Here is a 27992-nt window from a genome sequence, read left to right on the forward strand (position 1 = left end):
AAAGGGAAAGTGACTGTGTTACTCTGCCAGCAGGGATGGGTCCTCTGGGCTGGGAAACCATGGCAGAGATTGCCTGAGGGGCCCTGTGAAGAGCAGCCTGTGATAGGGATGGGTGATAGGGGTTGGTCCCTGGCTTTCTGTCATCTCCCTTTGCTATTAGACCTAACTATCTAGCTCCAGCCTGGATTCACCCTGCTGAACTTGAGATGTTTAATTGTTGCGTTCCATTTTGGAACCTGTGCACCCATGAGGATCTCTGGTCTTATTGGTGGAGAAGCAGTTCCAGGGAGTAATTCAGGGTGACTGGTGGCAGTGGGCTGAATCCAAGTCAAATATTTGTTTGTGCCTCACCAAGCCGAGCAGGGGGCCAGGTCAGAGAGCTGTGTCCAGCACAAACCTTCTTCCACCCTCTCATCCCCTCAGTCAGATTGCCCCAGGTCAGACGAGCAAGGGCAGCCTGCAGGTGGGTGTGGGTGCAGCAGTGATGTTTTGGGGAGGACATGACCAAGGCAGTCATGTTACGGATTGTCTTAAACTGCTGTGAACCCACGGCCTTTGGTCATGATTTATTTATGTCAGAGTCCTGGTGACCAACTGGCCAGAAGCACTGCTAAATGAACAAGCTTGAGGTCCCAGCAATGGTTTGACTGAGTCTGCGGGAGCTGACAGACTTGCCTTGCTGCTTGGCAGGTTTTGTAGTCGCGTGCTGAGCTCCCAGCCACCACAGGGACATTTCAGCAGTTTCTGACACTGCTCTGCTAATCAGTCCTTTGGCCGCAGGCTGTCCCACCAGCACAGGATGATGAGGGCCATGCTCACCCACAGGGTAGGTCATTCAACTTAGCCCAGCAAACTAGAACACCTTTCTGATCCTTGTGGTGGGGGACCGTGCCTTTCACCACCTTTCCATATCCCTAAAATACCCCAAAAAGCCTTTTTCTTCTAACTGTGCCTCAGTGTGAATGCAGGCAGGGATCCTACCCTAATAAACACATTTCTCCAATGCCTTATCAAAATTAAATATGAGGAGTATGAAATTGCTGGAGTAGGGATTAAAGATGGCAGACAAAGAATAGGTTCAAAGATTTAGATGATTATTTTTTTTTACTGAGAGCACTATGTATTGAAACATGTTCACACTGACATTGGGAGGAAATCTTATCCAAAATATGAATACTCGTGTGTAAGTAAGTCTGCAGATCAGTGACTGAATGACTGGTTGGAAGACCCTTTGTGTGGTGCCTTAAGGAGAGGAGGGACCTTTGAAGGCCAGTGCTCTGCTCCTTAAGATACCACAGGATGAAAGTTCAATGGATTTATTTGCCTTGGCAAAATGGCCATTTCTAGTTGCAAGTCATGACAGAGATAAGTGTTTGCAGGTATTTCTTAGAAGAGGGGAAGACGGCTCATCTTTATGCTAGTCTGTGTGGTTAGCGCCTCGTATCTTGTGTGTCTCGTATGTCTACACTAAATTCACTCACAGGGTGAGAAAAGCCATTGCTTTTTATAACTAGTCTGACATTTCTCTTCGTATTTTGACCAGGGTTTTGGCTCTGACATGTCATGCAGCTTCAAATAATTTTTAATATATAGGGTTTGAAACAGAATGGCGTTATTTAAGCAAAACTACAGTATATTCTTAATGAATTTGGGAATTTCTCCCTCCCCTGTATTTTCCATTTCCCTTTCCCCTCTTTGTTAAGTGAGTACAATATAGAAAAGCGTTCCCGGGGTTTTCATTCCTGTCTTCCTTCCTGGCCAGATGAGCTGGGAAAGGGCAGAACCTCAATAGCTCTGGTCTTGCGGTGAAAACAGGGCTGCTCTGGGCTTCCGACACCTCAGGTGTTTTTCAGAGGCACGGAACAAACCCAGCCATCTTCTGTCCAGCTGGTGGCTCTGCTGGGCCCTGCTAGTGCCCTGACACCAGAAGGTGAGGAAGGTCTGTGGCTTCCTCATGTTCTTACAGCTTAGGAAATCGCCTCTCTTCTTCCAAACGTTTGCTTCTGGTTCCTGCACCTCACAAGCCTTTCCAGAGAAGTCGAAGTCGAATTATACAACAAATACTTTTGCAGCTTTTTGTTAAGGAAAACGTGCTTTCCTTGGCTCCTCTGACCTTGCCAGAAATGAATCCTGGCTAGGCCTCGTTTCAGAAGCTCTCTTCTTTGCATGAAAGGGCCTTGCAGAAATGTAAATTATCCTTCATTGCCTGCACACAAAGAAAAATCTTTAGTTTTGTTGATATGCTGAAATTCCTAAGGGAATAATTTGGGTTTGTAATAGGCAAAAGGACAAATGACCTGAAAACCTCTGAGTACAGGGGAGAAGGGCTTATCTTTAACACCACAACTGTCTGTTGTTAGTGAGGGAGTAGGCTAATAAAACTTGCAAAGTGGTTTTGACTTGCAAAAGTATGTTTTGACTGAGTAAAAAGAGAGAGTTGATAAGATATTTTGAGACAAATTGTTGAATGCAAAATATATATGTGCAAGGTTACATGAAGATAGCTGTATAATTTGTGGGGTGAATACAAGCCATGTCACATTAATAGGCTGTTGTACCCTCAGTCCACTGTGGGGCCACAGGCAGCATATACCTTCTGCATTAACGAATGCAGGGAACAGCTAGACTGAAGGGAAGGAAAAAAAAAAAAAAAAGGCTTTGAAAGAAGGCCTCTTCCTTCAGGGAATTTTTGGCGTTTGTTTTTATCTTGTTTCTGCCCGTGTCATAGCTGTGAGTGTGAGGAGGCTTGTTTGTTACTCGAGCTGACCTGGTACTAGCAGTAATATGAATTACCTTGTATTTTGTTTGGGGTTTTTACGCATATGCAATTCCTTATAAGATATATACACCTTTGCGTATGTAAATGGAGGAGCAGACCTAATGAATCTAGGAGACATAGCGAAGCTAGCAACTTACAGCAGCCTTTCAAAGGGGCCTACAGAAAAGATGGAGAGGGACTCTATCAGGGAGTGTAGCGATAGGACCAGGGGTAATGGTTTTAAGCTGAAAGAAGAAAGATTTATGTTAGATATTAGGAATAAATTCTTTACTGTGAGGGTGGTGAGGCACTGGCCCAGGTTGCCCAGAGAAGCTGTGGCTGCCCCATCCCTGGAGGTGTTCAAGACCAGGTTGGACGGGGCTTTGAGCAGCCTGGTCTGGTGGGAGGTGTCCCTGCCCAGGGCAGGGGGGCTGGAACTAGATGATCTTTAAGGTCCCTTCCAACCCAAACCATTCTGTGATTTAGTTGCACCTCCCTGCTCCTTGAGAGCACTCTTGCGCTGAAAGATTGTTGACGGAGTCAAACAAGAGGCTTTGACAGGGGTATTGCCACTGCTTCACTGTAGGCACTTACAACTAAGCTTGATTAACTTAGGAGGAAGAGCAGCTCTTCTAGAGGAGCTGAGAGCTGACCCCAACAGCTGAGATAGGCACCCCTGCAATGGGAGCCCGCTCTGAGCGACTGGAGCAGAAACCCGGTCAGGTAACACAGCTGCTGTGGTTGGGTGGTTTACGGGAAGCACTGCAAGCACCCCCTCCTTCTCCACTCCTGAGCGACTTGGCCCTGCTCCTCATGCCGTTACAGAACATCATTAGTCTTAATCACCGGGTTTGCTCTCTGATGAGTGGCAGTGGTTACATGTCCCTCCCAATATCAGTAGCTCCCATCCAGCAAGTCGTCTTCTCCTGACGTTTAAACGGGGGCAAGATTCTGCTCAGTTCAGAGTCCAGATAAGCTGAGGTCGTGTCCTTTGCATCATGGCAGTAATGAGGAAAAATACAGTTGTTAGCTTTAAACCTGGTCATGGCAGCTCCCATTCTGCCAGCGAGCACCATGTTTTTGCATAGAGCCTGCTCCTGTGGCTCAGCTAAATCCTTAAAGCCAGCTCAGCTATCCTCACTGTGCTCTGCAGGCAGCAGTAGTTCACACAGTTACTTCAGCACGATAGTTGTCTATCAGACCTTTAAACTGATCCCCGTACTGTGTAAGACAGCAATCTGGTGTCATATGTGAGCAGAAAACTTTGTGGCTGCTTATTACTTAATAGATCGACACATGAATTAACATTCTTCCACCTGCACAAGTGGCCATTACACCCTTCCCCTCAAGAAGTATAATAGCACTTGCTCATTTTTGTGATTTCCTCTGTTGGTTTCTGTGACCAGGGAGGTGAGGACTTGGGGAGCTGGTGACTGATTTAAGGACAGATGAGTTGTCCCACCCCTGATCCCTCTGTGCCCATGAGTGGAGCTCCCAGGATGAGCGATGACTTGCTCCGCTTTGGCAAATACTTGTGAAGACGTGCAGGCAGGGTACAGCTGGGGAGAGGCGGGTACCTGCAGTCTGTGTGTGCAAACCCCTGCTAACCTTCCCAGAGGCGGGCAGTTTGGAAATCCCTGGCAGTTACAGAAAAGCTCAGGGAAGTGAGCCTTCAGTTGCAGAGTGCAAAACTTCACTGCTGAAATTGAGGGTACCTATAACAGAAAGTTGAATAGGTGGGGAACAGAGAGATTTGCTGAGCTGTGGGGTGTCAGGGTATTTAGGAGATCCTTGGTTTGCCTTACCTTTTGGCATCTGGAACAGCTGCTGCCTTGGCTATTATGGTGCTTTCCAAGCTGAGCAGAAAGGCCTGGACATGGAGAGCGCCAGCTGTAGATCAAAGACCGAACGGACGAAGTGGCAGACATAAAAGCTAGAGTGGGAACAAGGAGAGCAGTGAGCAAGAGGAAGTGCTCTGCCAACCACAGGTTGTCCGCAGACCACAGTTTGAGAAGCACAACTTCCTGAGCTATGCGTTTGTCACCAAGGTGGACCAGTAACACAAGTGTTCTGCAAGGTAGGAAGGACTACTGATCAGGCAAGCCCGCCTCATGAGACACGCTGAGCCTGTCATGTCACTTCATTATCCAATTTTTCTGTACATCTGAGGACCTTACAGTGCAGGAAGCTCGTGTGGCTTGCTTAACTGCCTACACCTTTTCCCTTTTTTTTGCATATCAGGCAACAAGAAATTTGTTTGTATTTCTAACGAAAGGGTGGCAATCAGCCGGGTGTGATCTCTGAAGATCTCAAGAACTTTCTTCTCTTTCTGCTTTTTGCGTTTTTCACTGTGGTGTTTTTTTACTGTTTGTTGGTTTTATTTTTGTCAGATCTGTTGGCTTTACTATGAAAAAGCATTTATTAAAGCCTGAATTTTCCGTGAGGCAGTGCTAACATTTGGTGCACAAAATTAGCTGTTGTGCTATGGGTTTTTCCATGTGTCACTGCTGCCTTCCCATTTTCCTAATACTCTGTTTTATGATGATATGACTCAAAACTTGTACAGATGATGGAGCTCTCCCTGTAGCTAGGTTGGGTGCAGTGCCTCAGTTCCACCAGCTGAGAATCCAACAAGGTGACCCAAGCCAGGTCCAGAAAGTAAACAGATCTTTCTCCTCCCTCTTGAATTAGTTTGATCTGAACTGATCAAGTGAGCAAAGATGGACTGGCTTACGAGAATAACGAGAAGGCATTGAGAAGTGACCACATCTAAGATGGGAGCAAAATGAGGCTTGATGTTCTCTAGCTGGGGCACTGTGTAACTTCTCTCCCAGTGAACTGAAAGTAACAGCACATGAATTCACATGTGTCTGAACAAGGATTTTTAATGAATCTATCTAATCGTAAGTGATATCAAACCAGGGAAAGCACAGGTAGCTATGTATGTAGCAAGGGTCTAACTGATGAAACCTTCTTGCCGTTCTTTTGCTGCTACTCATGTAACTGATCATTCCTCTTCCAGCGTGCTGGGTTCAGAACTTCATGCACGAAGGTATCTATGGAAGAAAGGGATACCAAGATCTGCCTCTGTCACCAGAGGCACAGAGCCCTGCAACTGAGTCCAACCCAGTGACATGGGATGTAAAACAGGGCTGTGAGTTTTCTGTCAGTCTTTTAATCTCAGCACCATCATCTGACCCATCTCCACAAAGCCCTGTGCTCCCAACTCGTGTCTTTTAACCACAGGAATTACCAGCATTGTCCATCTACTTCCACTGGGACTGGCGTGTCGGCTTTGGGAGCTTCTGTCTTTTCCTGCTGCTTCATGTGCTCCTTGTAAACTGTGTTGCTGTGCTTGAAAGGTTTCTACATGTGAGTTTCAGACACAGCCTGGCTTGTTCTGAACAGTATCCCTTCAGGAACCAGATAGTTTTGATGCAAAAAGTTGTTCTTCACCTGGTGCATGGAGTTTATGGCTACTTCTCCATCTTTCTCCCTCAGTAGCAAGCCAGCTGGCACACATTTTAAGACCTATGGTGCCTGCGCTGCTGCAAATACAAATATACCAGAGTATCTCTTTCCTTGAGGACAGCACAGCAAATCCTTGGTCTTGCACTCTCTTGATGTCTTCTAGTATTCAAGGGGAGAAATAAAAACAATAAAATATAGTGATAATTAACTAGCTCCTAATTCTTACACCTGGTCTATTTAAACATCATTGAGGCCCTCAGTCTTTACTTATCAGTGCCTACAGACCATTTGGTTTCTGATTCAAGATTCGGATTTAATAACACCTGATGCGTCTTCTCAGATCTGCTCAGGCTACAGGCAGAAGCTGCAAATGTGTGTGAGTGATGAGGACAATGGGGCCTGACATGGTTGGAAACCCTGTCCCAGCTCATCCGGCAGCCCCTGCTGCTGTCACACACAGTCCCTGCCTCTCAGCGGCCTTGGGAAAGTTCGGAGTCACCAGTCCTTTATATTACAGCCAGGAAAGCCCTTAGTGCCAGCAAGTTTGCAGCAATATTTCTAAAGTCACTTGCAAAAGGGGTGTGCACCTGCATGAAATTCAGTGGATTATATCCCCTTGAAGTTCTGATGATTCCTGGGAATATTCAGCTGGCAAGTGTGGATCTTGGTTTCTAAAGCAATGAGTCGTGGTGCTGTCATTGCTTCAGCGTACAGTCACTGTGCAGTAATTCAAATCACCATTGTCGTTATTATTACTTCCAACCAAGCAGCCTGGTACTTTCTGCCAAACTGGGGCAGGTGTGTGAATGTAATCACTGTGCAATTCATTAATCTCTGCTGCCAATCAGTATGTAACACCCAGCTCCCCCCATCACAACTGAGTTCAGTTTAGCGGAGCGGCAGCAGAATTTAAAAGTAAGAACTCAATAAAAAACCTGAAAAGCAGGCAGCTTTAGGGCCAGCTTTTCAGCTTTGTATCACACCTAACAAAAAATCAGCACCTGCCTGCATCAGCCAAAGGGTTTTGCAGGACTGTGGGAGGAGGAGGAGAGAGTTAGCCAAACGGCATGTTATTTCTGAAAACTCTGAGCTTAGAAATCATCTGATGCCTGAATTCTGAGCAAGGGCAACAGCAAAGGCCACTGCTCACCACGGCGGCCCTGCAAATCCCTTCATTTGGCAGCACAGCAAGAACCTGGGAGCTGCCTGGGCTCCCTCCTCTCCGTGCAGCGACAGAGCCACCGCGGAGCCAGATTAAATTGCTGGATTAAGCACTTCTGCAGCCTGGCATCTGGATCTTTGTGACAGCTGTGCCCAGGAAAGAAGTCAAGCATCCGTGCCGTAATTGCGTCAACTGGTGTGTCGCGGGTCACAGCATTACAGCTGGAAAAGGTCTGTTAGGTCATTCACTCCCATTTCTTAGCCAGACCAGGATTTGACTCCATACAGTGTTCGCTACTGCTCTGAAGAGGGCATTTTAAGAGATTTGGGCAATGCAGTCCTCTTTCCCCTTCTTTTGGGAACTTATCTGTTAGACCTCACTGTCAAAGAATCATCTAGCTTACCATTCCCCTGGTTTAATATGATCCCGTTAATGACTCTTCTTGACTTTTCTTTTTATCAAAGCCTCCCCTTTCGCTTCACTGTCCTTTCTTCCCTCTGCACAGGTAAAAGAGCCTCCTTAGTGCTTTCTGGGCCAGGCTGGCGTTTGAGGGGAGCGTACCCCACCCCAGGATTCTCATCCCAAAAGGCTGCATTCCCGTTCTGCCAAAAAGCCTCATCCACTGCTCTTAATTATCTGCACTGACAAACCCCACATGCTCAAATTGTGAGCTGTTTCCATTAAGACGAGTATTTTCAGACTCTTCCTTTTTTATCTTGTATGTCCAAGTTCGAAATAATTTTCTGTTTTTCATCCATTCTCCAAAACTTGGATAATGGGCCCTACATGCAGCCTTGTGCTTTGGAAAGTCAGTTCTGTTATTTTTCTTCACCAGTCTGTTGTCGCCAAACCCACATTGCTGCTGGGAGCAGGGCTCCATCCAGATGACGTGCCTGTTGGGGGGAGCAGAGGGCTGGGTGCCTCTGCCTGCATCAAGCCTGGGATCCCCCATGGGGAACACTGTGCCAGTGCCACTACGTCCCTGGTGCTCACCAGGCGCACGCTGCTTTTTATTACTTCCTTGCCTTTGTTGATATCCCCCATTTCCCCCCAGGCAATGGGATTCTTGAGCATCAATTCTTTGCTGGCCCTTTTCAGCTCACATAATTAATGGGTAACGAAGTTCAGCATCACTGGAGCTATCAGAATGCATGTCACCTTCTGGTGCCACAGCAAGACATTATCAGCATTGGCCTCCTTTTGGTCTGGGTTTCACACATCATTGGCAAGATCAGATTCATGCTGGTGTGACTAATTTGAGGAGCAGCTTTTGCTAACAGTGGTATGGAATATTTCATTATAACTCACCTTTTTTTTTTTTCCTTCAGCTCATTACTTCTTTCCTGTTACCGAGTATGAATGTTGCCGTCCAACACATGCTTTCCTTTCACATGGTTACTAGGCATTTATTTTGGTTTCTAATGTAAAGAAAGAAACTGAGAGGTGAATTGGGTTAAATTCCAAAAGCTGTCTTCCACTGTTTTACTGTATATGTTCAAATGATACAGATGAAAATCATATGCTATTGCATCTGAAAGAAACTTCCTCACCTGTGTGACAAGCTGGGCTTTTATCACAAGTGAAGAGAATGTGTTTCACGTATTTCTATTTGCTTTTTTAAGCAGAGTTCTCATTCTTAACTGTTTTGGCTATGATCTCGAAAATGGATTGATTAAAATCAAGATTCTGTGGATTAATATCCTGAATCAGCAACTGGGATTGCAGAGGAATGTGTATTTTCTAAGGAAGTTGTCCCTGTAGGGTTGAAAATGAAAAAGCTGCTAAAAATAAAATTGCACTGTTGGTTTTGGGATTTAAAAGGTTATTTTTCTAAAAACTAACTTTTGGGATAAGCAGTCTGTGTTTGGTTAGGCCTTTAAAGGGAATCTCTTTTAGTAGCTTAAGTCTGACCTTATTGAAATGTACTACTACAAGATCTGTATCATTAAAAATAAAAGGAAAAAGAGAAAGACTTGAAATCACGCCAAATCAAAAGTGAGAGTCCTGCTCTTTTCATCTCTTGACAGCTAAGGAGCAAAACCGATACAGAAAAACATAGTGTTTTGTGTATGTTCTCCTACATTTTCTTTACTCTTAAAATCAATCCAATGAATGACAAGCCTCTATCCGTGAGCATGTAGCCTTATCCAGTAGAGCTCTTAAGACCAGACCTTTCAGCACAAGTATTTCCACCGACTGCAGTGCTAAGCACGTGTATAAATACTTCGTTGAATCAGTGCCATAGCTGGAAACCAGTGTTTCATACCAGTCTGCCATTAGACTGCAGGGGCTAAAAATAAATAGAATTAGTTCTTTGTGTCTCTGATCAGAACAGGCATCTAAAAGAGAATGTGTCCCAGATCTTTAATATTCTCAACAGTGTACTTTCAGTATTCTTACATCTTGTGCAGCTGAGAATAAGCTCTGAGATATACGGTGTGACTGGGCATTGCTGACATGTGGTGCCACAGGATGGTCCCTCTTTTGTCACTCAGCATCTCCCATGCATCTTTTTGGAGCTTCTTTAGGACCGGCCAAAATGACAAATCATAGAATCACCATAGAATCATAAAATGGTTTGGGTTGGAAGGGACCTTAAAGGTCATCTAGTTCCAACCCCCTGCGCTGGGACACCTCCCACTAGAAGGCAGGAAAAAAGAGGGACACCAAGTCTACATTTCCTCCCTCCTGAAGGTCCCTCTGGTGTTTCTCCACACGTTTCCCCTGCTCCCTCCCATTCCCCTTTCTTGGTGCGGGGAAAAGGTTCGCTACGTCTGTGTCCTTTGAGCCTCATCCTGCAGGACTTGCTGGGTCGTGCCGGATGCATGTCAGTGCCTCTGTGTGCCTGTGTCTTGGCATTGACAGTCGTTACTCCCCCCAAATTTTCCATTTGCTGTTCCACTTACGAGGGACCTCCCTTGCTGTGTTTCAGCCCAGCTGGAGATACCAGCGAAGAGGGAGAAGAGACACATCTCTGTCAGGCCACTGCCCTGCAAAACTGCCTCCCGCTTCCAGGGATCAGCATCCTGGATAAACTCATCAAGACCTGTCCCGTCTGGCTTCAGCTGAACATGAATCAGGAAAGGGCTGAGGCAATACTTGGCAAAGAAACAGCAGGGGTAAGTCCAAAGCGGTTTCGGTTCAGACAACCACATTTCCTGTCCTTGGTGGAGCTGGTTAGGAGAGCAGCGCTGCTTTTCAAGTGGAAGCAAAAATATTTAGCAGGCCATGCTCTCTGTTTTCATTACCTTTTGATGCTTTAACCACTCACAGCGGTGCAATACAGGTATAATGGCTCTGGGGAAGCAAGAAATCTTGTCTCTGGTTTTATTTACTTAGTGTGTAGATTCATGGAGATGCCTTCCCATTCGCCACCATACCCATAGGTATGTTGACTATCCTAATTCAGAGCAATAAAAAAAACCCTGAACAAAAGGCCCTTAAATTCTGGGAGTTGATGGGAGTAGTTTTTGTTACAATAATTGCCATCTGGTCCCCATAAGTTGAGTATTAGAAAATTAAGCTTGCTTAAGGAAAACAGCTCTGTAGGACATAGAGGTCCCCATTCCCAGGTCTCTGAGGTGAGGCAAGGCAGGGAGTGGACGTCCTGGTTGAGTCTGTCTGGGAAGGGCAGGTGCAAATGATGCTGGGGCACAAGGAAAATTCACTCGCTCCTGCTCTGCAGAGGTCTGGACCTGTCCGTTGTCCGAGTCAGTTTATCCCAGTGCTAAAAGCTGGCACAGCCAAGCCAAGTGACAGCCTCCCATGGGACCTGACCAACCTGGACTGTGCCTCACCCTGAACTAGACATTGCACAGATTATTGTCTTTGTTTTTCTGGGAAAACAAAAGGAAGCCTGAGTGACTGTCTCTGATACGGCCGCGTATGGCCCTGAGCCCCCTCGGTCACTAATCACTCCCTGCAGCCAGGGCCGTCCCCCACCTCCGGGTGGCTTCAGGAGTAAATCTTGCCACTGTTCCTCCTGCTCACACTGTCCTCAGGCACGGTCCTCAGCTGCAGCTTGAAGCAGGCAGGAGAAGAGCTGATGCGTCAGGAGAGTCCCACGGCAAGGGCAGGCTCTCACTCTGAGCTGACCTGAAGTTGAACCAGCACCGCACCTTTCCCACCACCGGTGAAAATGGCAGAGACTGGCTTGCGTACCGGTCCTGACTCAGGCAGTAGGGTTAGGCGTAGCTCAGAAAACCCACCTCCCTCTCCTCTGAACAGCCATGGTCCAATTTTATCCTTTGGAGCCATGGCAACCAGGCGTGCTGATCAGGAAAACAGAAGTGATTCCTTTCCAGGTTTCACTTCTCTCATTGCTTAAATTTAGTTTCAGATGAAGCACTTATAGAATCATAGAATGATTTAGGTCAGAAGGGACCTTAAAGATCATCTAGTTACAACCCCCCTGCCATGGAACTGGACGGATGCAAGGTGAGATAGTGCTGTCTGAGGTCCAAGGTCACAGTAGTCTCTCAGGTGGGTTAGAGGGACCGTGCTGTCACATGGGTGGTAGGACATGGTGAAGGGAAAGCCTCTGTGGCTTTTCCCTACCTGCAGGTGCTTTCTGTGATGTAGAAGGTGGGGGCTGCCCTGCATTAGAAATAGGCCTGTTTTGGGCATGCACCTGTTTGCCATGCCTTTATTTGGATTTTCTCTGCACTGCTGGTGGACCTGAACCCGCGGGGCTCAATTTCTTATGAATGGCAGAGGCCAAGACGATGGCACTGTGCGAGGTTGCAAAGCTGTCCCAAAGCTGTGTGTTTAGCATCAGTGCTTCAAAATGACAGAAGATGCCCTTATGACAGAGACTCATGCAGAGAAAGGTCCTGGCTTCTAGATAAGCTTTTTTTTAAATTTCTCTGTCCAAGAAATTAATGTTTTCTTGATAGATTTCCACTGCATTATAGTTGATTAATCACTTTATCAACTTATGCTTTCTAATATTAATATCCAGACTCCAAAATTAGCCCAAATTTTTAATTCAGTTTTTATAAAAATACCTTGACTCTCTCCTGCCAAAACGTGCTATCAAAGAACAGTTAAAGGTGAAGATTGCTTTGTCTTTGTATCTGCAGCTTCAAGGTACAACCTAAAAATATTCTTGACAATGAGCTTTAATTAGAAATACACTTAGGAGCTCATACAATACAAAGAATGAGATTTTTTTTTTTCTTTTCTCTCTTATTATTTTTTCTCTTTTCTTTTTTTCTTTCTTCTTCACAGCTTTTTTTTCTATTTTCTTTTTTCTTTCCTCTTTCTTTTTTCCCCTTTCCTCTTTCTTCTTCTTTTTTTTTTTTTTTTTTTTAATATCACTGGTCCCATTGGTGGGAACCAATGGCTACAGTGGTTCCACTGGCTCCAATTAAAGACTCAGGGACCTCTTATCTGTGTGTATGAATACCTGAGGGAGTACAAAAGACTGAGCCAGACAATTCTCAGTGGTATTCAGTGAAATGATGAGGTGCAGTGGGCATAGGCTGAAACACAGGAAATTCTGTTTAAACATTAAGAATAGCTTTTTTATTGTCAGGATGATTGAACATTGGAAAAGGTGCCCAAGAGGCTGTAGAGCCTACATCCTTGGAGGTAATAAAACCCGGACAAGACACAATCCTGAGTGACTTGCTGTAGTCGATCCATCTTTGAGCATTGCAGTTGGACTAGGTGATCTCCAGAGTTCCTTCCAACCACATCTCCACTGTGATTTTGGGAGCAGTCAATACACTTGAAGTCAGTGCTGCCAAGCTGGGGGAACAGGACTGGCGGGAACCTGCCAAAATTCAACAAGGACAAATGCAAAGTGTTGCCCCAGGGAAGGCAGAGCCTCCAGCAGGGATCTGGGCTGGCAGAACCTGGCTGGGCAGCTCTGCAGAAAAGGCCCTACAGGGACGTTGGGCAGCCAGCTGGGCACAGACCTACTGAGGAGAGGCTGTAGGACCAGGGTTTGTTCAACCAGGAGAGACAACTTTGCGGGGACTGTGCAGCAGCCACCTGGTTGCTACAGGGAGGTCATGGAGAAGATGGAGCTGGGCTCTGCTCAGCACTGCATGGTGGGAGAACAAGAGGTGACAGGTGTACATTGAAACCAGAGGGGTTCGGATTGGGTACGGGGAAACACTTTCTCCCTGTGAGGACAGCAAGTGGTGAGACAGGTTGTCTGGAGAGGTTGTGCAGCCTCTGTCCTTGGACGTTCTCCAGACCTGTATGGATGAAGCCCTGAGCAACCTGTTCTGGCCTCATGGTTTTGCCCAGGGGGTTGGACAGAAGCCCTCCTGGGGTCCCTGCCTGCCTGAATGATCTTCCGGTCCCATGAAGAAACTCTGCCGTGACACACTGTGGCCATCAGAGCCTTTGGCGTTATGTTCCGCTCGTGGGCACTTGAATCCTTTCCCTCTCGATGTACAAGTGACTCTTGTGTTTTAGACTCAGGCTGGGACATTCTAGGGTGAATTGTCTGTGGTTTAGGGCACTTAATGTGAGGAGTGTCACTTGACAAATTGTGAACGCAGCTTTATACTCTTCAGTTAGGGAAATAGTTTGCCTTTTAGGCTTAAGTGGGACATCAGTGATGGACAGAAATTTTGCTCATTCCTTCACAGCTCTGAATTTCAGACAGATAAAATGGCCCTTTATTCATTATTTTTGTCATGTAAAGTTCAACCAAGTGGAACAAAGCTAAAATAAGATCATTTAAAGGTGAATTGTACTGATAAAAAACTTAATCGCCAATGACCTAAAATAAAGTTCAGAAGCTCACATAAAGTAGCTAAGCTCCTGATTCCTTTCTCCTTTTTCAGATATTCTTGGTTAGGAAAGAGGCTAATGTGAACAACATGGTCCTTGCAGTCCGCCTGCCAATGCAGAACGAGGCACCTGGTGTGCTGGAGTACAATATTAAAGAAGAAAAATCAAGTAAGTTCTTTACATTTTTTGGTCTTGCTCTGATTATTGTACTGAATCCTCTTGTGATCACCAGTATTTATGTAATCTCACTTGCAATGAGCAGGTTCCTCTTGTGACCGGCAGCAGATCTTGCTTTTATGGTGTAGTTCAGTTAATATTTCCTGCAGCTGCTTTACCTCAGCTCCCCTGTGGTTCTGCACCTTGTGTTATCGTTTACAGACTCGCAACAGGAAAATAAAGCACCTCCAGATGAGCAGGCCAGTGCTTTGATCAAGCGAGAGGAGCTGCCTTTTAGCAGGTGGAAGTCATAGAATCATAGAACCTTCATGGTTGGAAAGGACCTTTGAGATCATCGAGTCCAACCATACACACACAGAAAAAAAACCCCAACCCCTACAATCTCTGCCACTAGAGCATGCCCTGAAGTGCCACATCTAGACATTTCTTAAACACCTCTAGGGATGGTGACGCAGCCGCCTCCCTGGGCAGGCTGTTCCAGTGCCTGACCACTCTTTCAGTAAAGTCATTCTTCCTAATGTCTAATCTAAACCTCCCTTGCTGCAGCTTCAGACCATTTCCTCTGGTCCTGTCATTATTCACCTGGGAGAAGAGGCCAACACCCACCTCTCTCCAACCTCCTTTCAGGTAGTTGTAGAGGGCAATGAGGCCTCCCCTCAGCCTCCTCTTCTCCAAGCTAAACATGCCCAGCTCCCTCAGCCTCTCCTCATATGACCTGGTCTCCAGACCCCTCACCAGCCTGGTAGCTCTCCTCTGGACACGCTCCAACACTTTAATGTCCCTCTTGTACAGAGGGGCCCAGAACTGAACACAGTACTCGAGGTGAGGCCTCACCAGTGCCGAGGACAGAGGCACGATCACTTCCCTACTCCTGCTGGCCACGCCATTCCTGATAGAAGCCAGAATGCTGTTGGCCACCTTGGCCACCTGGGCACACTGCTGGCTCATGTTAAGCTGGCCATCCACCATCACCCCCAGGTCCTTTTCTGCTGGGCAGCTTTCCAGCCACTCTTCCCCAAGCCTGTAGCGTTGCTTGGGGTTGTTGTGACCAAAATGCAGGACCCGGCACTTGGCCTTATTAAACTTCATACAATTGGCCTTGGTCTATTGATCCAGCCTGTCCAGGTCCCTCTGTAGGGCCTTCCTACCCTCAAGCAGATCAACACTCCCACCTAGTTTGGTGTCATCTGCAAACTTACTGAGGGTGCACTCAATCCCCTCATCCAGATCATTGATAAAGGTATAAACAAAACTGGCCCCAAAACTGAGCCCTGAGGGACACCACTGGTGACCGGCCACCAAGAGGATTTCACCCCATTAATCACAACCCTCTGGGCATGGCCATCCAGCCAGTTTTTTACCCAGTGAAGAGTACCCTTGTCTATGCCATGATTCGCCAGCTTCTCCAAGAGAATGCTGTGGGGGCCGGTGACTTATTTCTCCCCCCGCCAGAGGGACAAGTGAATCTCTCAGTCTGCTCTAATCTCAAGTGCAGCCCACAGGCTGCTTGTGTGGCTGCCAGGTACCTCCAGGAGATTTTGATCTCTCATCTGTGTGCTCCTCGGAGCACACAATTGCAGAGATGCCCCACATCTTCAGTGCTCCTGCACGGAGGCAGGGAAAGCAAGCCTTTTGCCACAACTTCAGGCGCCCAGATTAAGAAGACAAGGGCAAGGGGTTAGCTGCAGGATGGGGAAACTTTTTTCTTTATTGAGTTATTTGAAGTTGACCTAGGGCTTAGGTTTTGCATGGTTGGACACTGGTTTTTGATGATTCAAGTTTTCCTTTGGATAAAAGTTAAATTGAATCCTGCCATCCTAAAAATGTCATTTATAGAAATGTTACTTCTTGACTTGTGTCCTGTGCCATAAAATCTGATTTCTTTCTTTGAGGACAGGCAAAGTAAAATGTAGTACAAAAATTTCACTGTGAAATAGCCCAGCTAGAAAGACTTTTGTGCCAAGTTTTTCAAACTTGCTTGCTGTTTCTAATTTATCACTAACTTAATGCAAAGTGTGCGTTCAGCATTCTGGTAGGAATAAGAATTAAAACAGTTTCCACCATTTTCATACAAGTCGCAAAGTAAGTGGAAGAGGGTAATTAAAAATTATCTCTCTTTCAAAAAGCAGGAGAACTGCCATCACATGTGCAGAGATCCCAGCCGCCGTGAGGCTGGTGTATTCCTATGGTGGATAGGCACCTTGAGTTCTGTCAGCGTTGAGCTGTAGAAAGCCCCTCAGTTCTCCATCCCACACCGTTTTGACAGGAACACACTGGGCACGGGAATGGTCATGCTTTTCCTTCTTCTCATTTAGGGTAAATAGCCTGCCTGTTGAGTTTAGATGAAATCAAATTTATTCCTGTTAGGAAAGCCAAAGGAATATACTTGGCACAAGGGGAGGTGGTAAATCTGTGTCTCGAAGTAACTTAATATATTAGCTTTGATTTATTGTCTCTGTGTTGCTCCACCCGCTTTCTAAACTTTTTTGGGAAATAAAATTATATGTTGTATGAATGCTTTAAAAGAATTAAAACTGGAATCCGAGCTTCCTTCTAAGTACCCTGGTACGTCTGGATTGCCTTAGCTTAATGAAGTGCCCTTCAGTCTTCCCTGGTATTCTGTAAGCGTCAGTGTCAAACCTCTGAGCGCCCATGGTGAGTAACTGCAGACCAGAGATGTTGTCTCGCTGTGGAATGCAAGTCTGCCCAAAGTTTGGTGTTAAATTTCCTGAGAGTGTGTAGAGGATGCCAGCTGCGTGGCCTGAGGAACACTGTAGACTGGCAGGATTTTTCCAGGCATCTAGTCTTTAACTTCAGAAAGTCCCTCTTTAGTTCTGTGCTTGCTAAAAGGATGCCTCCTCCCCGCGGAACATCGCAAACAGGGAGGTGAATCCTCCTGACAGCTTCCTGCTCTTTGAGTCTGCATGAAGGTGGAGCTGAGCTGGTGCCCTTCCAGTGCCCTTCAAAAGGAGCAGCTGTAATTCCCCTGCCATTCAAGAATCCCCCTTTCCAGCTCTACTGGGTCCAGGCAGCTTTGGTTTTGCTGGCCTGCTCCTAATATTTCTTTTCTAAGTTGACAGATAAACAATGATCTGTGCAATCTGCCCCACAGAGAGCTGTTTGTCCCTTTCTGACTCTTCCTAAAGCGTTTGAAGAAGTGGGAACAAGTTCTCCCTGTTACCTTGGTTCAGCTCATTAGACTCCACAGACTTGATGCATTCAGATGTAAACTGAAAACTGAATTTGCCTTGATGTACATAGTTCAGATTTTATGGAGATCCTCCCTTCCAGTTAAAATTCAAGTTGCAACCCATCCCAGCGTACTATTTTGGAGCACCTTGCCAGCTGCTTCTTGTCCTTCTCATGAGGACTCAGTGCAATCTCAGCTTCACAAGTGGCACAAAGAAGGATGCGCTATCCTTAGAGGTGACGTGATGGCTCTGTGCCATCTCTACAGTGATATCCATCTCTTACTTTTACCGTATGCAGCTTTAAGCAGCAAGTTTTACTGCTCAGCTGTTTGTATAAAGCCGTTCTAATCCCGTCCTACTTTTCAAATAATGTATGAAGAGGTTTTCCGCAGTACCATAATGGCAGTATGGAGGTTGCTGCCCAGCCCCTGAGATCCATATATAGATGGCTCAATCAATGAAGTACAAAAAACTTCTTAGCATTGCACTGCCAAATAATGGTGGATCATTTCTTTTCTCTTTCTTTTCCCCATACCAGATCTGCTTTGTTGATGTTTGATGAAATATTTAGGGAAGTATAGTTTTCTGAGGGGAAGACTGAATTTAATTGTGATTTTTTTTTTAAAATGGAAATCCCCAAAGAACTCACTAGGTAAGGGGGTCAAGAAATGAAACTTCTTTCCATTTTTTCCTGGGGATTTTTCACCTAGTCACTGAAGTAGCCCTTAGAATCATAAAACAGGAGAATGAAGAGATTGGATTTAAAAAATTTTCTTCTCGTTCTTCATCTTTGGTCATAATTTCTCCAGAGACAGGAGGGCTAAAGCCTGGTCACAGCAGCAGGTATGGTAGAAACCCAACAGCAGATACTACATTGTTCATCAGAAAGTTGAGAAACCAGGCAACTTTCAGAGCCTTGGATCTCTGTGATTTTCCTTCTCGGCCTGAAGGATCCCTTACTTCTTACTCAGAACAGTGGAAATCTTTCAGAGAGAAGGCTTGTTACAAGATTTCTTCCGTTTAGACATGCAGTGTTGGGAGATACCTCTCCAAAGCTCCTCTCTCAAGTGCTGCTGAAATCTCAGCTACTTTGTGCACTTTTGGTTCTGAGAGTTGTCCCTGACTTCTGCTTCATCCCAAAATGGAGCCCTAACCTCGCATACCTCAAGAACTGAGCGGCATTTGCTCAGATGACTCCTACCCTTGGCTCTTCTCAGCAAACTGGTTGAAACCTCAGGTGTATTCTCCTTCCCCTTTAGGTGTACACAGTCAGAAGTCATTCCACTGACAGCAGTGACATTGCAGCAGTATTAAAAAGAAAAGAATCAGTTATTTAAAGTAAATGTGCGTGTTTGAAGTAACATATACTGAGAGCTTGAAAGAAACATCTGAGTATGGTAGACCACTTGGTGCAGGTAGTGACAGTAGCTTTTACTTTCACAAGTAGTTATGAAGACACCTGCCACAGGGGTAAAGTCTTTTAATAGAAGAACGCTGTAGTACCATATACTGAGTGTAATGCTTCCTTTTTTTTCCTGGGAAATCTTGTGAATTATAGCTGAAATTAATTTGATTTCTTGAAACACTTGAGTTGACCATATACTTCTCAGGAGTCTTGCACGTATGCTTTGTTGTGCAATGTGTAGTAATTGTTTTCCAAACTCTTCCGTGCCAAAAAAAGAGGATGTGATTCCTTTCCAAATATGCAAAATGACGTTAAACAGGAGAAGTATCTGCAATTGCACAGAATAAAGAAGAACATATTATTCATGTTTTCAGAATTCGGAATTGATTTGCCAAGTCAGTGCTGAACTCCTCAGGCTCATCTCCTAAGGCCACGGATCCTGCCAGAGATGCCTGCGCTTGTAGTCATGCCTCCCGCATCGCTGTGACTGGCTTTGCTCACTTGGTAGTTTAATTTCCTGAGGCTGTTCACATGAGCCCATGTTCTGGAGTTGCTGTCCCTGTGTTTAGACCATACCTGCGTGGGACAATCTGCCACCAGGCATAGCTAGCTGTTCAGAAGCATCTCTTCCAATGCACTGGGCCAAGGCTGAGTTGAGCCCCCAAAATCACTGAGTGCACAGCTGAAGGAGGGGTTTGTAGTAAAGCCTTGTCTGTAGTGTGGTTATGTCATTTATTACATGAAAACTCTGAGATTTAAATTAAAACTTTGCCTGCTCTGTCCTGGCTTCTCTAGAGACAAACACTGAATGAGCTGGAGCATAAAGGAGGTCTTGAAATAACCTTAACACAATCAAATAGGAAAGACAAAATAAATTATCTCCAAGTAATACAAAAATGTCCAGATCACGAATAAATACCACCTTTGAAAGATGAGACATAGTGCCATTGGACACGGTAGATTATACTCAATTTCTGGTTTATGGACAGCAGCTGTACTTCAGGTTATCTCATATGGGCTTGTGGTAGGGACCCACAATATATCTTGACAGAAAAGATACAGGCAATTACTGCCCTCAAAAGCAGTTCAAGAGAAATCACTGAGTATTGCTGCAAGGTTGCAGGTCTCGTAGCAAAAAAGGATGTTGATAAAGAAATCTAGTGTCCTGCCCTGGTCACCTTATTTGGCTTCTCTTAAAGTTAGACCAAGCTCAGGAAGTGCAGGCTGGAGCCTGGTACAAAATGTTTGAGACAGACAGTAGGGATTCAGGAGAAGACCACAACTCAAGTAAAACACATGGCAGCAGTTTACCTGCCTGTTTAATTCTCTAACTGCTTTTACCAAAGGAAATCTGTTTGCCGTGAAAATTCTTGAGGACCTGACCGCTTTGTACATCCACCACCCACTGAGCTGTGTCCGTCAGGACAGAAAGAAAAGTTACACCAGGTCTAGAGGCAGCAGGAACACAGGCCTTGCTGAGGAGTCAAATCAGTAATTTAGACAAGAAAAGGTGTCCCTTTGCACACTGGATTTTAGGAAGGGTGAAATAAATCAGAAAAGGGAAGAGATTATTTAAGGGCTAAGGTTTCATTATCTACTTTCTTGCCTTAATAATCCCAAAGAGGTGCAGTCTAACGCTGTGAAAGCAAGCTTAACTCTCAAATCCAATTTTGTTCATCATTACCAAGTTACTTGAGCCATTTCCACACTTCCATTCCTCCTTCCCAAGCTCATATGGTGGAAAAGTTATTTATTATAGACTAATGCCATTTGCATAGGATAAAAAGGGCATGTGCAGTCATTCTGACCGTCCTGTAGCAGTAACAGAAAATAATTAAACAACAGTAATCAGGCAGCAGCATGTTTACAGAGGGGCTTTTGAGTAACAGGGGGATGGACTTTGTTCATCTTTGCAGGCTTAGTGCTAAACAAAGCTGCTGAAAGCCCTGGTCTTTACAGCCCAGACAGCCTGAGGTGAGGTCTGCGAGCACACCTGGCCCGATGGCAGAGGTCAGGTGATGGGTCAGCAGGTCCGAGCGCTACTTGAGGGCACTCACCAAGTGAGCACAAGGCAGGGAAGAGGAGGCAGATTGACCAGGAACAACTCAGTAGATATTCCTTGTTGACTCAAACAACTTCAGATGCTGATAATGGACTTGCCTGCTGGCACTCTGGCCACTAGGGCCAGATACAGTCCATTCTGGCAGACTTCCTTGTTTTACTTTGTTAACATTTCTTTTTATACACGTTGTTGAGGCTGGATTAACAAATTCAGAGACCGAAGTCCTTGTTGCTAACATGGCTCAGCACGGTCAGGCGGTGTTTTCCCACATGAATTGCATTGAAGTACCACACGAATGAGGTCATGGGAAAAAATGGGAGGATAGCTGAGTCCTCCCAGCCTACTGGAAATTTAGCTCCTTTAATGAGAGTGGCCAGTTGTGATATGAATATTTTTGTGGAAGTGTTGGCAGCTCTTGCAATAGCTTCCTTGGTTTTGCAAGTCTTTTTGCTAACACCCTGCCTGCTGGAATCAGGAAGTAGACTGAAGATAGACAGACATTTTTTTTTTTTCCCCCCAGAAAGAGAAATAAGCCTCACAACTGCAGAGAAAAAGTGAAAGATGTAACCTTAAAATTTCTAAAAGACTCAGAAAACACAAGATATAGAAAAACAAACTATAGGAAGACAACCTCCCATTTTTAAAATTAATGTTAATTGCGTTTACTTTGGGTCCCTTCTAAACTGGAATGGAGGTGGAAAAGGTGGAAATCTGTGATACTGACCAAGGTCAGAAATATGGGATCTTTCACTTCGTAGCTGAAGTAAATGAACTGAAGTGTGTGCTGGTATTCACGATACTGACTTCTAAGATGAAGCCATTGTTTTGGGTAGCACTTGCAGATTTTCACAGGGGGTTTTCAAGATGGGGCTGGATGAAGCCTTGAGCAACTTGGTTTGACCTCATGGCTGCCCCTTCTTCGAGCAGGGGCTTGGGGTAGAGGCCTCCTTGGGTCCCTGCCAGCCTGAGTGATCCCACGAGAGGCAACCAGCTGGCGAGACTGAATCAGTCTGTGGGCAAGCTCAGGGCAGACGGCAGTTCTCAGAAGGGATGTCTCATAAGAGCAGCAAAAGCAGTTCCCATTCTCTTAAGACCCAGGTTCTGGGATAAATACTGCTAAGATTTACAGAGGGTTGGTGGTGAAAAAGGATAAATAAACCATAAATATTTCCTGGATTAGTCTCTCACCTGTCATCTCCCCCAAAATTTCCTTTCTTTGGTAGATACCTTGTGTAGAGGGAAAAGGAGAGAATGTGCTCGGTCTGCTTAGTGCACATTTGTGCACTTAGTGCAGTTGAATTAACCCATATGAGGTACCTCAGCGTGCTTGAAAAGGCCCAGTAATGCCCTATAGATGCAATTACATGCCCTTTGGCATACTGCAGAGCTAAGCTTGCTGCAGGCTGAGATAGACTCCAGCATGAGGAGTTAATAGCACTGCAAGGCTCCTGGACTGGTTTTGCACAGGTGCTAAAGGGACTTTTCAGTTGGAGTAGGCCGACCCAAGGAGTAAATGTGCATCCTGTCCTTCCCAAGTCAAACCTCTGGAGACAACCTCTGGCTTGTCAGAGGGCAGGCAGAAGGGCCCATCAATAAGCACATTCAGCTACTTCTGTTATCACTGTAATGATACCATAATTCTTTTTAAATGGTCACTTTAACCGAAATGGTTGGCCTCCTTGAGTGGAAACCCTGCAGCTTTCAACACCGGAAAGAAGAATTCTTCATACTGTAAACTAAGGCATGAAACGCAGGGTAGCAGAGCTATTTATAGCTCTGATTTCCTCCGAATAGGTGAGAGGCTAACTCTGACATTACAGAGTGAAAAGATCAAGTTATTTATATTTTTTTTGGTAGCCCATGCTGCTATTCAGCGATAAAGCAAAGAGGGGACTGCCATGACAACCACCTCATGAAATGCCCTGGAGACTTATCTACCAGCCAGAAAGGTCATCAAGCGTCTTCAACTTCAGGAATACTATAGAATAGGATTTTACTGAATATATATACAGAAGGCAAAAACATCAGTGGTGCCAGTAGCTAGTAGTCAGGGTACAGCAGCCTCACGAGCACAAGTAAAGTAGATGGGAAAGGGTGTGGGCACTGTCCCTTAGAGAGGCAGGAGCCAGGTTTTAGGTGAGTTCAGGCTGTAACTTTGTGCTGAGACTGCTATCATGATAAGCGCTCTCACCATCCCTCGTCTGCTGGCCACATGTGTCCATGCTCTCATGCCCCTCTGGCCCCCGCCTTCCTCCACCTCATGCAGGTAATGGCTGGAAAGGGGTGAGCAGCATGGATGTGGGGACGTGAAAGAAAGCAGGGCAATGTGGTGGGGTAATGCCTCCTTAGGGGTGCTACTGTGCACTGGGTTATGTGAAATAAAGGCTGGAAAGGAGAACAATGTGATATGGGGTGGAGGGGTGGCTGGTGGCTGTGGGAAGGGTGGGTGGCAGGCTGATGACAGAGGTCTGGGAACAGGGTGGAGAGTTGCAGAAGGCAGCTGAGGACGGTCACATCCTGTAGCGCTGGATGACTGCGTGAGCCTCCGAGATGCTCTGAGCAAAGCCGAAAGCGGACTGCCCATAGTGGCAGGACCCCAGCAGAGCTGTCCTGCGGTGCAAGGAAAGGAGGCTGTAGGCAGGGGTCGAGGATCATCGGGATGGGTGGGAGGTCGGTGCAGAACATCAGCCAAACTGCCCTAATTGCAGCCAGCCTCCTTGAGGCAGAGCGTGGCTGGCACCATGCTGAAGAGCTGCCCCTTTCCCTCCTTGCTGTGTGGGGCTGTGGCACACAAGGCAGGGCATGGCAGCTGCATGCACCTGCAGAGAGGAACGGACCTAAGAATATATGGCTCAGGGAGCTCTACTTAATTTTGCCAAGGAAGTCAGTGTTGTTGTGCCCATTTTACAAAGAGCTGAGGCGCGGGTTGATGAACGGGCTTGGACAGCTGTGCCCCACCAGCCCTGAACAAGCCAGGGCTGCAGAGAGGTCCTTTGCACGCCGAGCACTTGACTTTGTTCAGTACTGAGGTACCAACACTATTCAATTTTTTTTTGTATGCTTTCTGTATACGCTGTCAGGCAACTCTGCTGCCGCACTGTGAGGGAAGCCAATTTTTCTAGTTTACTTCAGAGGAATGTTTTCCTTTATTGTTGCGTGATGGAGTGTGTGACTGTGGCAAAGTAAGAAACTGTTGTCAGCTCGGGGCCTGAATAGCCTGAAAAAAAGAAATGTGCTGGAAAAAATAACAACAGAGTTATCGAAGCCCTTGGGAGAGAAGATCCCTCTTCCCTTCTCTTGCCAAAAATGGCTGATTTCCTTAATTCCATCTCAATTAAGCAAATCATACGTTTCAGCAGCAGAACTTGTCCAAGACTACGTTTTTCAAGGATTAGCCAGTCGATGAATAGAAGTTTTTGTGTTTTTAGCAGGGGAGGCTGGAGAAGCTCAATATGTAATTAACCTTAAGCTTCAGATTTTAAGCAGTTTAATTGCATATAAGGAGGCCTCTGGGCATGCAGGCTACTATCCTATTTTCCCATGGTAAGTGACTCCTGTTTGGTGCGGTAGACACCTTGCCGTTAAGGAGAGTAGACAGACAAGTGTTATCTCTTAAAGCGGTTCCTGTTGCTGCCGATGGTGTGTCTGTGCAACAGCTCTGAAGCTGTAGAGCTACCCCAGTTATCTTCAGATTAGCCTTGCTCAGACGCAGATAACAATCTGCCTGCATCACCCAGGGCTCAGCAGGGGCTAATTTCCCCTGTTCAATGTTTCTCATTAGCGAGAAAAGTCTACCGTCACCTACGCAGCTTCTTGCCATGAAAAACCTACTGTTGAGCAAGTCTGTCCCACGGCGTGAGAGAACTGGGCAGCTCTGCCCCAGCCCTGGACTCCAGCTCAAGGAGTGCTGTTGTGCTGCTGTTTTCTGCTGGACCTCATCTGCCTCCACAGGCAATGCAAGGCCAAAGGCCATCTCTGCGTGGGCTGTTGGAAGGACACAGGAGACATTATCATTGTCTGGCCTACCGTCTGTGGTTTGATTGGAGAGAGAGACTGAATGATTTCTAGTTCCCTAAGGATGACTAACCTAGACGTCTTCCCAAGGTTAGTCCGCCTGGCAAGGATGAGTCCTATATTATCCCCATTGTTATTAACACTGAAAATTGAGTTAGTGTCAAGGAGTTCCCACTCAGGAGGCTACTCTGAAGTAGGAGCCCAGCGTCTTGGTTTGGCAAGAACAGCAACCAAGGGCCTGGGGGATATTGTAAAACATGGTATGAGGACACATTTTATAACCTGTTGTGCAAGTTCATCATTTCTCTTCTAAATGCAGGCGTGCACAAGGAAAGCAGAAAGTCTCACCAAGTCCCGCTCGTTTGAGCTGAGTTCCACATTGCTTTGACACCCTGCTTATTTTAAAATATAAAACACTTTTAAAAACTAAGGTACTTGTGCAGCTGCTTTTTCAAGATGTAACAGTGCCAGGTTTCTGTGTGGTTTACAGGTTGTTTTGGAAACATTCTGGTTGCTTATAGCGGTTTGGTTTTTTCTTTTTTTTTTTTTTTTAAACTCTCCTCCTGAAGAGTTGCCTCCCCCCTCTCCATGCAAACGTTTTCATTTTTACTTTAGGCTTTAAATGGACAGGATTGTAGGGAAAGCCTGTTGGAAAGAAGGCCTCAGGGTCTTCTTAGCTTTGTTAATCCTTGCTTTGGCTTTTTTTGCTTTATTTTTCACTCCCAAGAGGCATAATGCAAAATCTGTGTGTAATCAGCGCTAGAGACGATGTGTGCTCTTCTAGGATAATATTGCCTTACCCTACTCTGCTTAGTACCTTGAACATAACCCAAAAAGCTTACTGGTTTTAAAACAGCTACTCTAAATCAGTACCCATAATACCAGTGCCCTTGTCTCAGTGGCTAAACTCTAACAAATTATAATTTTTGCCCTTGGACAGTGTTTGCTATCTGAGGATCTTAAAGAGCTTAATAAACAAGAATTTAGACTTGTAAATGAGGTAAATAAGATATTGCTCAAAGTAAAATGAGGGTGGTAAGGACCTCATACTTTTACCTTTGAGTAGGACCTTCAAAGTCAGTGAGACTGCAATGTGTCCCACTCGGAAGAGTGGGAATCAGAAGACCTTCTTCTGCCAGGTTGGCTAATAGATGGGATTGCAGCTCTTGAAGCAGAAATATCATTTTTTCCTTTTATTGTCCACCATGTTGACCTCTGCCATTTCAGAGTGGGTTAGTCAGAGTGGGTTAGTCCCTTTCATCACTCACCTTTGGAAAGTATGGTCTTTCTTCCTGGAAGTCTCTCATGCAGAATGTGGTTCTGGGTAGTGTATGGCTTCCCTTTAAATGCTCAGAAAACTTCCTTTTTCTATATGATTAACCTCAACTCTGTGGTATTTCATGATGTATGTCAGAGCCGGAGAAATAACCTTTTATCCAAAGTAAATGGAAAAAAATGGTTCTTAATGAAATACATCTGTACGATAACGTATTTTTCACATAGAGATTGATTCTCAAGATTATCTATATGACCTGAAAATTGTTGCTAAGAACTAAATCCCCAGAATTTCAAATCATAGCATCGTTTCCCTTTACATGAGGCACAGGGGAGACCCTTTATATATCTGAAAGCTTTGTTTACTTCACAAAGTTTTACCAAAGAAATTTGCCTTCTGAGAGCAACTTCCAAGTATCTATATTCAGTTTGTCTTGTCAGCCATAGCCCTGAGCCCTGATGGTTTGAATCACCGTGCTGGGCAGCATAAATCTTGTACTGCCATGGTGATGTTTGGGTGGATGCTGAATTTAATTACCTGTGAAAATGTGACTTCTCCAGCGATGATCCCATAGTGCTCAACTGGTTACAGCAGGGACCACAGCAATCGAACGTGACACCCTGCTCCCCTTGGTGTCTTTGGGAGCCCTCTCAGTCCTCGACACTTCAGAAGGACCACATTTTCCCTCTCATCCCTGCTGTGTGAGAGCAAGAAAACACACTCTGTGTGGCTACATCTGAAAATCTAGCTAAATTTCATGTTGCATGTTGCTATCTGGTCTTGGGAAGATGTTCTGGATCTCCCCAGCCTCTGGCTGAAGAAAGCGCAAGCCAGGTATGGAATTTCCACAGACTTTAAGGTTTTCATTCGAGCACTGAAAAGGAGATGCTGGGGGAGGATCTGACAAAGAAGGCAAGTGCTTTGAAACCAAGCAGCCATTCGCCAGCCTGTGCTCTGGTCTTGACCCCTGAAGTGGCTGGCAGTGCCCACGGGCCTGCCAGGACTGTTCACATGGATACCTGTAAGGAAAGCACTGAGAAGCTGCGGCACTTTTAGCTGGTTTAGCTGTGCTTGAAGTTTCCGTGAGAGCCACCCTCTCAACCCCTGCTGAAACGCTAATCACAATAAGGAGGAAACAGAGCAGCGAAGTGACTGCGACACGTTTCTGCTCGAGCATTCTGCAGCAGAGGCAAGGAGACCAGGCAGCAGCAGGATTTTGTGCTGAATTAAAGGCATAAAATCTAAGTGGACACCAACGTGCTGCCCATCTGCTTGGGTGAATGTGGATGAGCCAAAGTACTGCGGAGCGGTCAAGACCCCTGTGGCTGTTAGATCTAAGGACAGGTCCTTTTTCTAAGCACTAGAATACTCATACAGCGCACAGGGAAACAGTCAACTCTACCGAGTGTCCCCTCTACTCAACCCCAGCCTGGGAAGAGTGCAAAAGCCTGTGTTTTGCATCTTCTTTAATGGCATTAATTTAGTTCTGCACAATATAATTATATTTTGTGAAAAACATAGCTTAAAAATAGATTTCTCTTACGCTCTAGACCCAAGCTCATTAACACTTTATCGCTTTCATAATTCATTAGTTTCCATTTCCCAGGAACTGCCACCAGCAGTGATTTTTTTTTCATCATGGCCAGAAAGATTAAACTCTGTAGGAAGCCATAAAATTGAAATCCTGTGAGAGAGCATGAGTTGGATGCACAACAGAAGAGTCTGG

General features: G+C 45.6%; 1 protein-coding gene across 1 annotated transcript in view; it reads left to right on the top strand.

Annotated features, from left to right (window-relative positions):
- Positions 1-27992, top strand: part of LOC134514831 (ras and Rab interactor 3-like) — a 173052-nt gene that overhangs the window by 110204 nt on the left and 34856 nt on the right. The window contains exons 18-19 of the mRNA XM_063333147.1: positions 10324-10510; positions 14195-14309. Of these exons, the coding sequence (XP_063189217.1) occupies positions 10324-10510; positions 14195-14309 (302 nt within the window). The remainder of the gene's footprint in view (positions 1-10323; positions 10511-14194; positions 14310-27992) is intronic.

This window comes from Chroicocephalus ridibundus, chromosome 4, assembly GCF_963924245.1.
Source record: "Chroicocephalus ridibundus chromosome 4, bChrRid1.1, whole genome shotgun sequence".
Classification (NCBI taxonomy): Eukaryota; Metazoa; Chordata; class Aves; order Charadriiformes; family Laridae; genus Chroicocephalus; species Chroicocephalus ridibundus.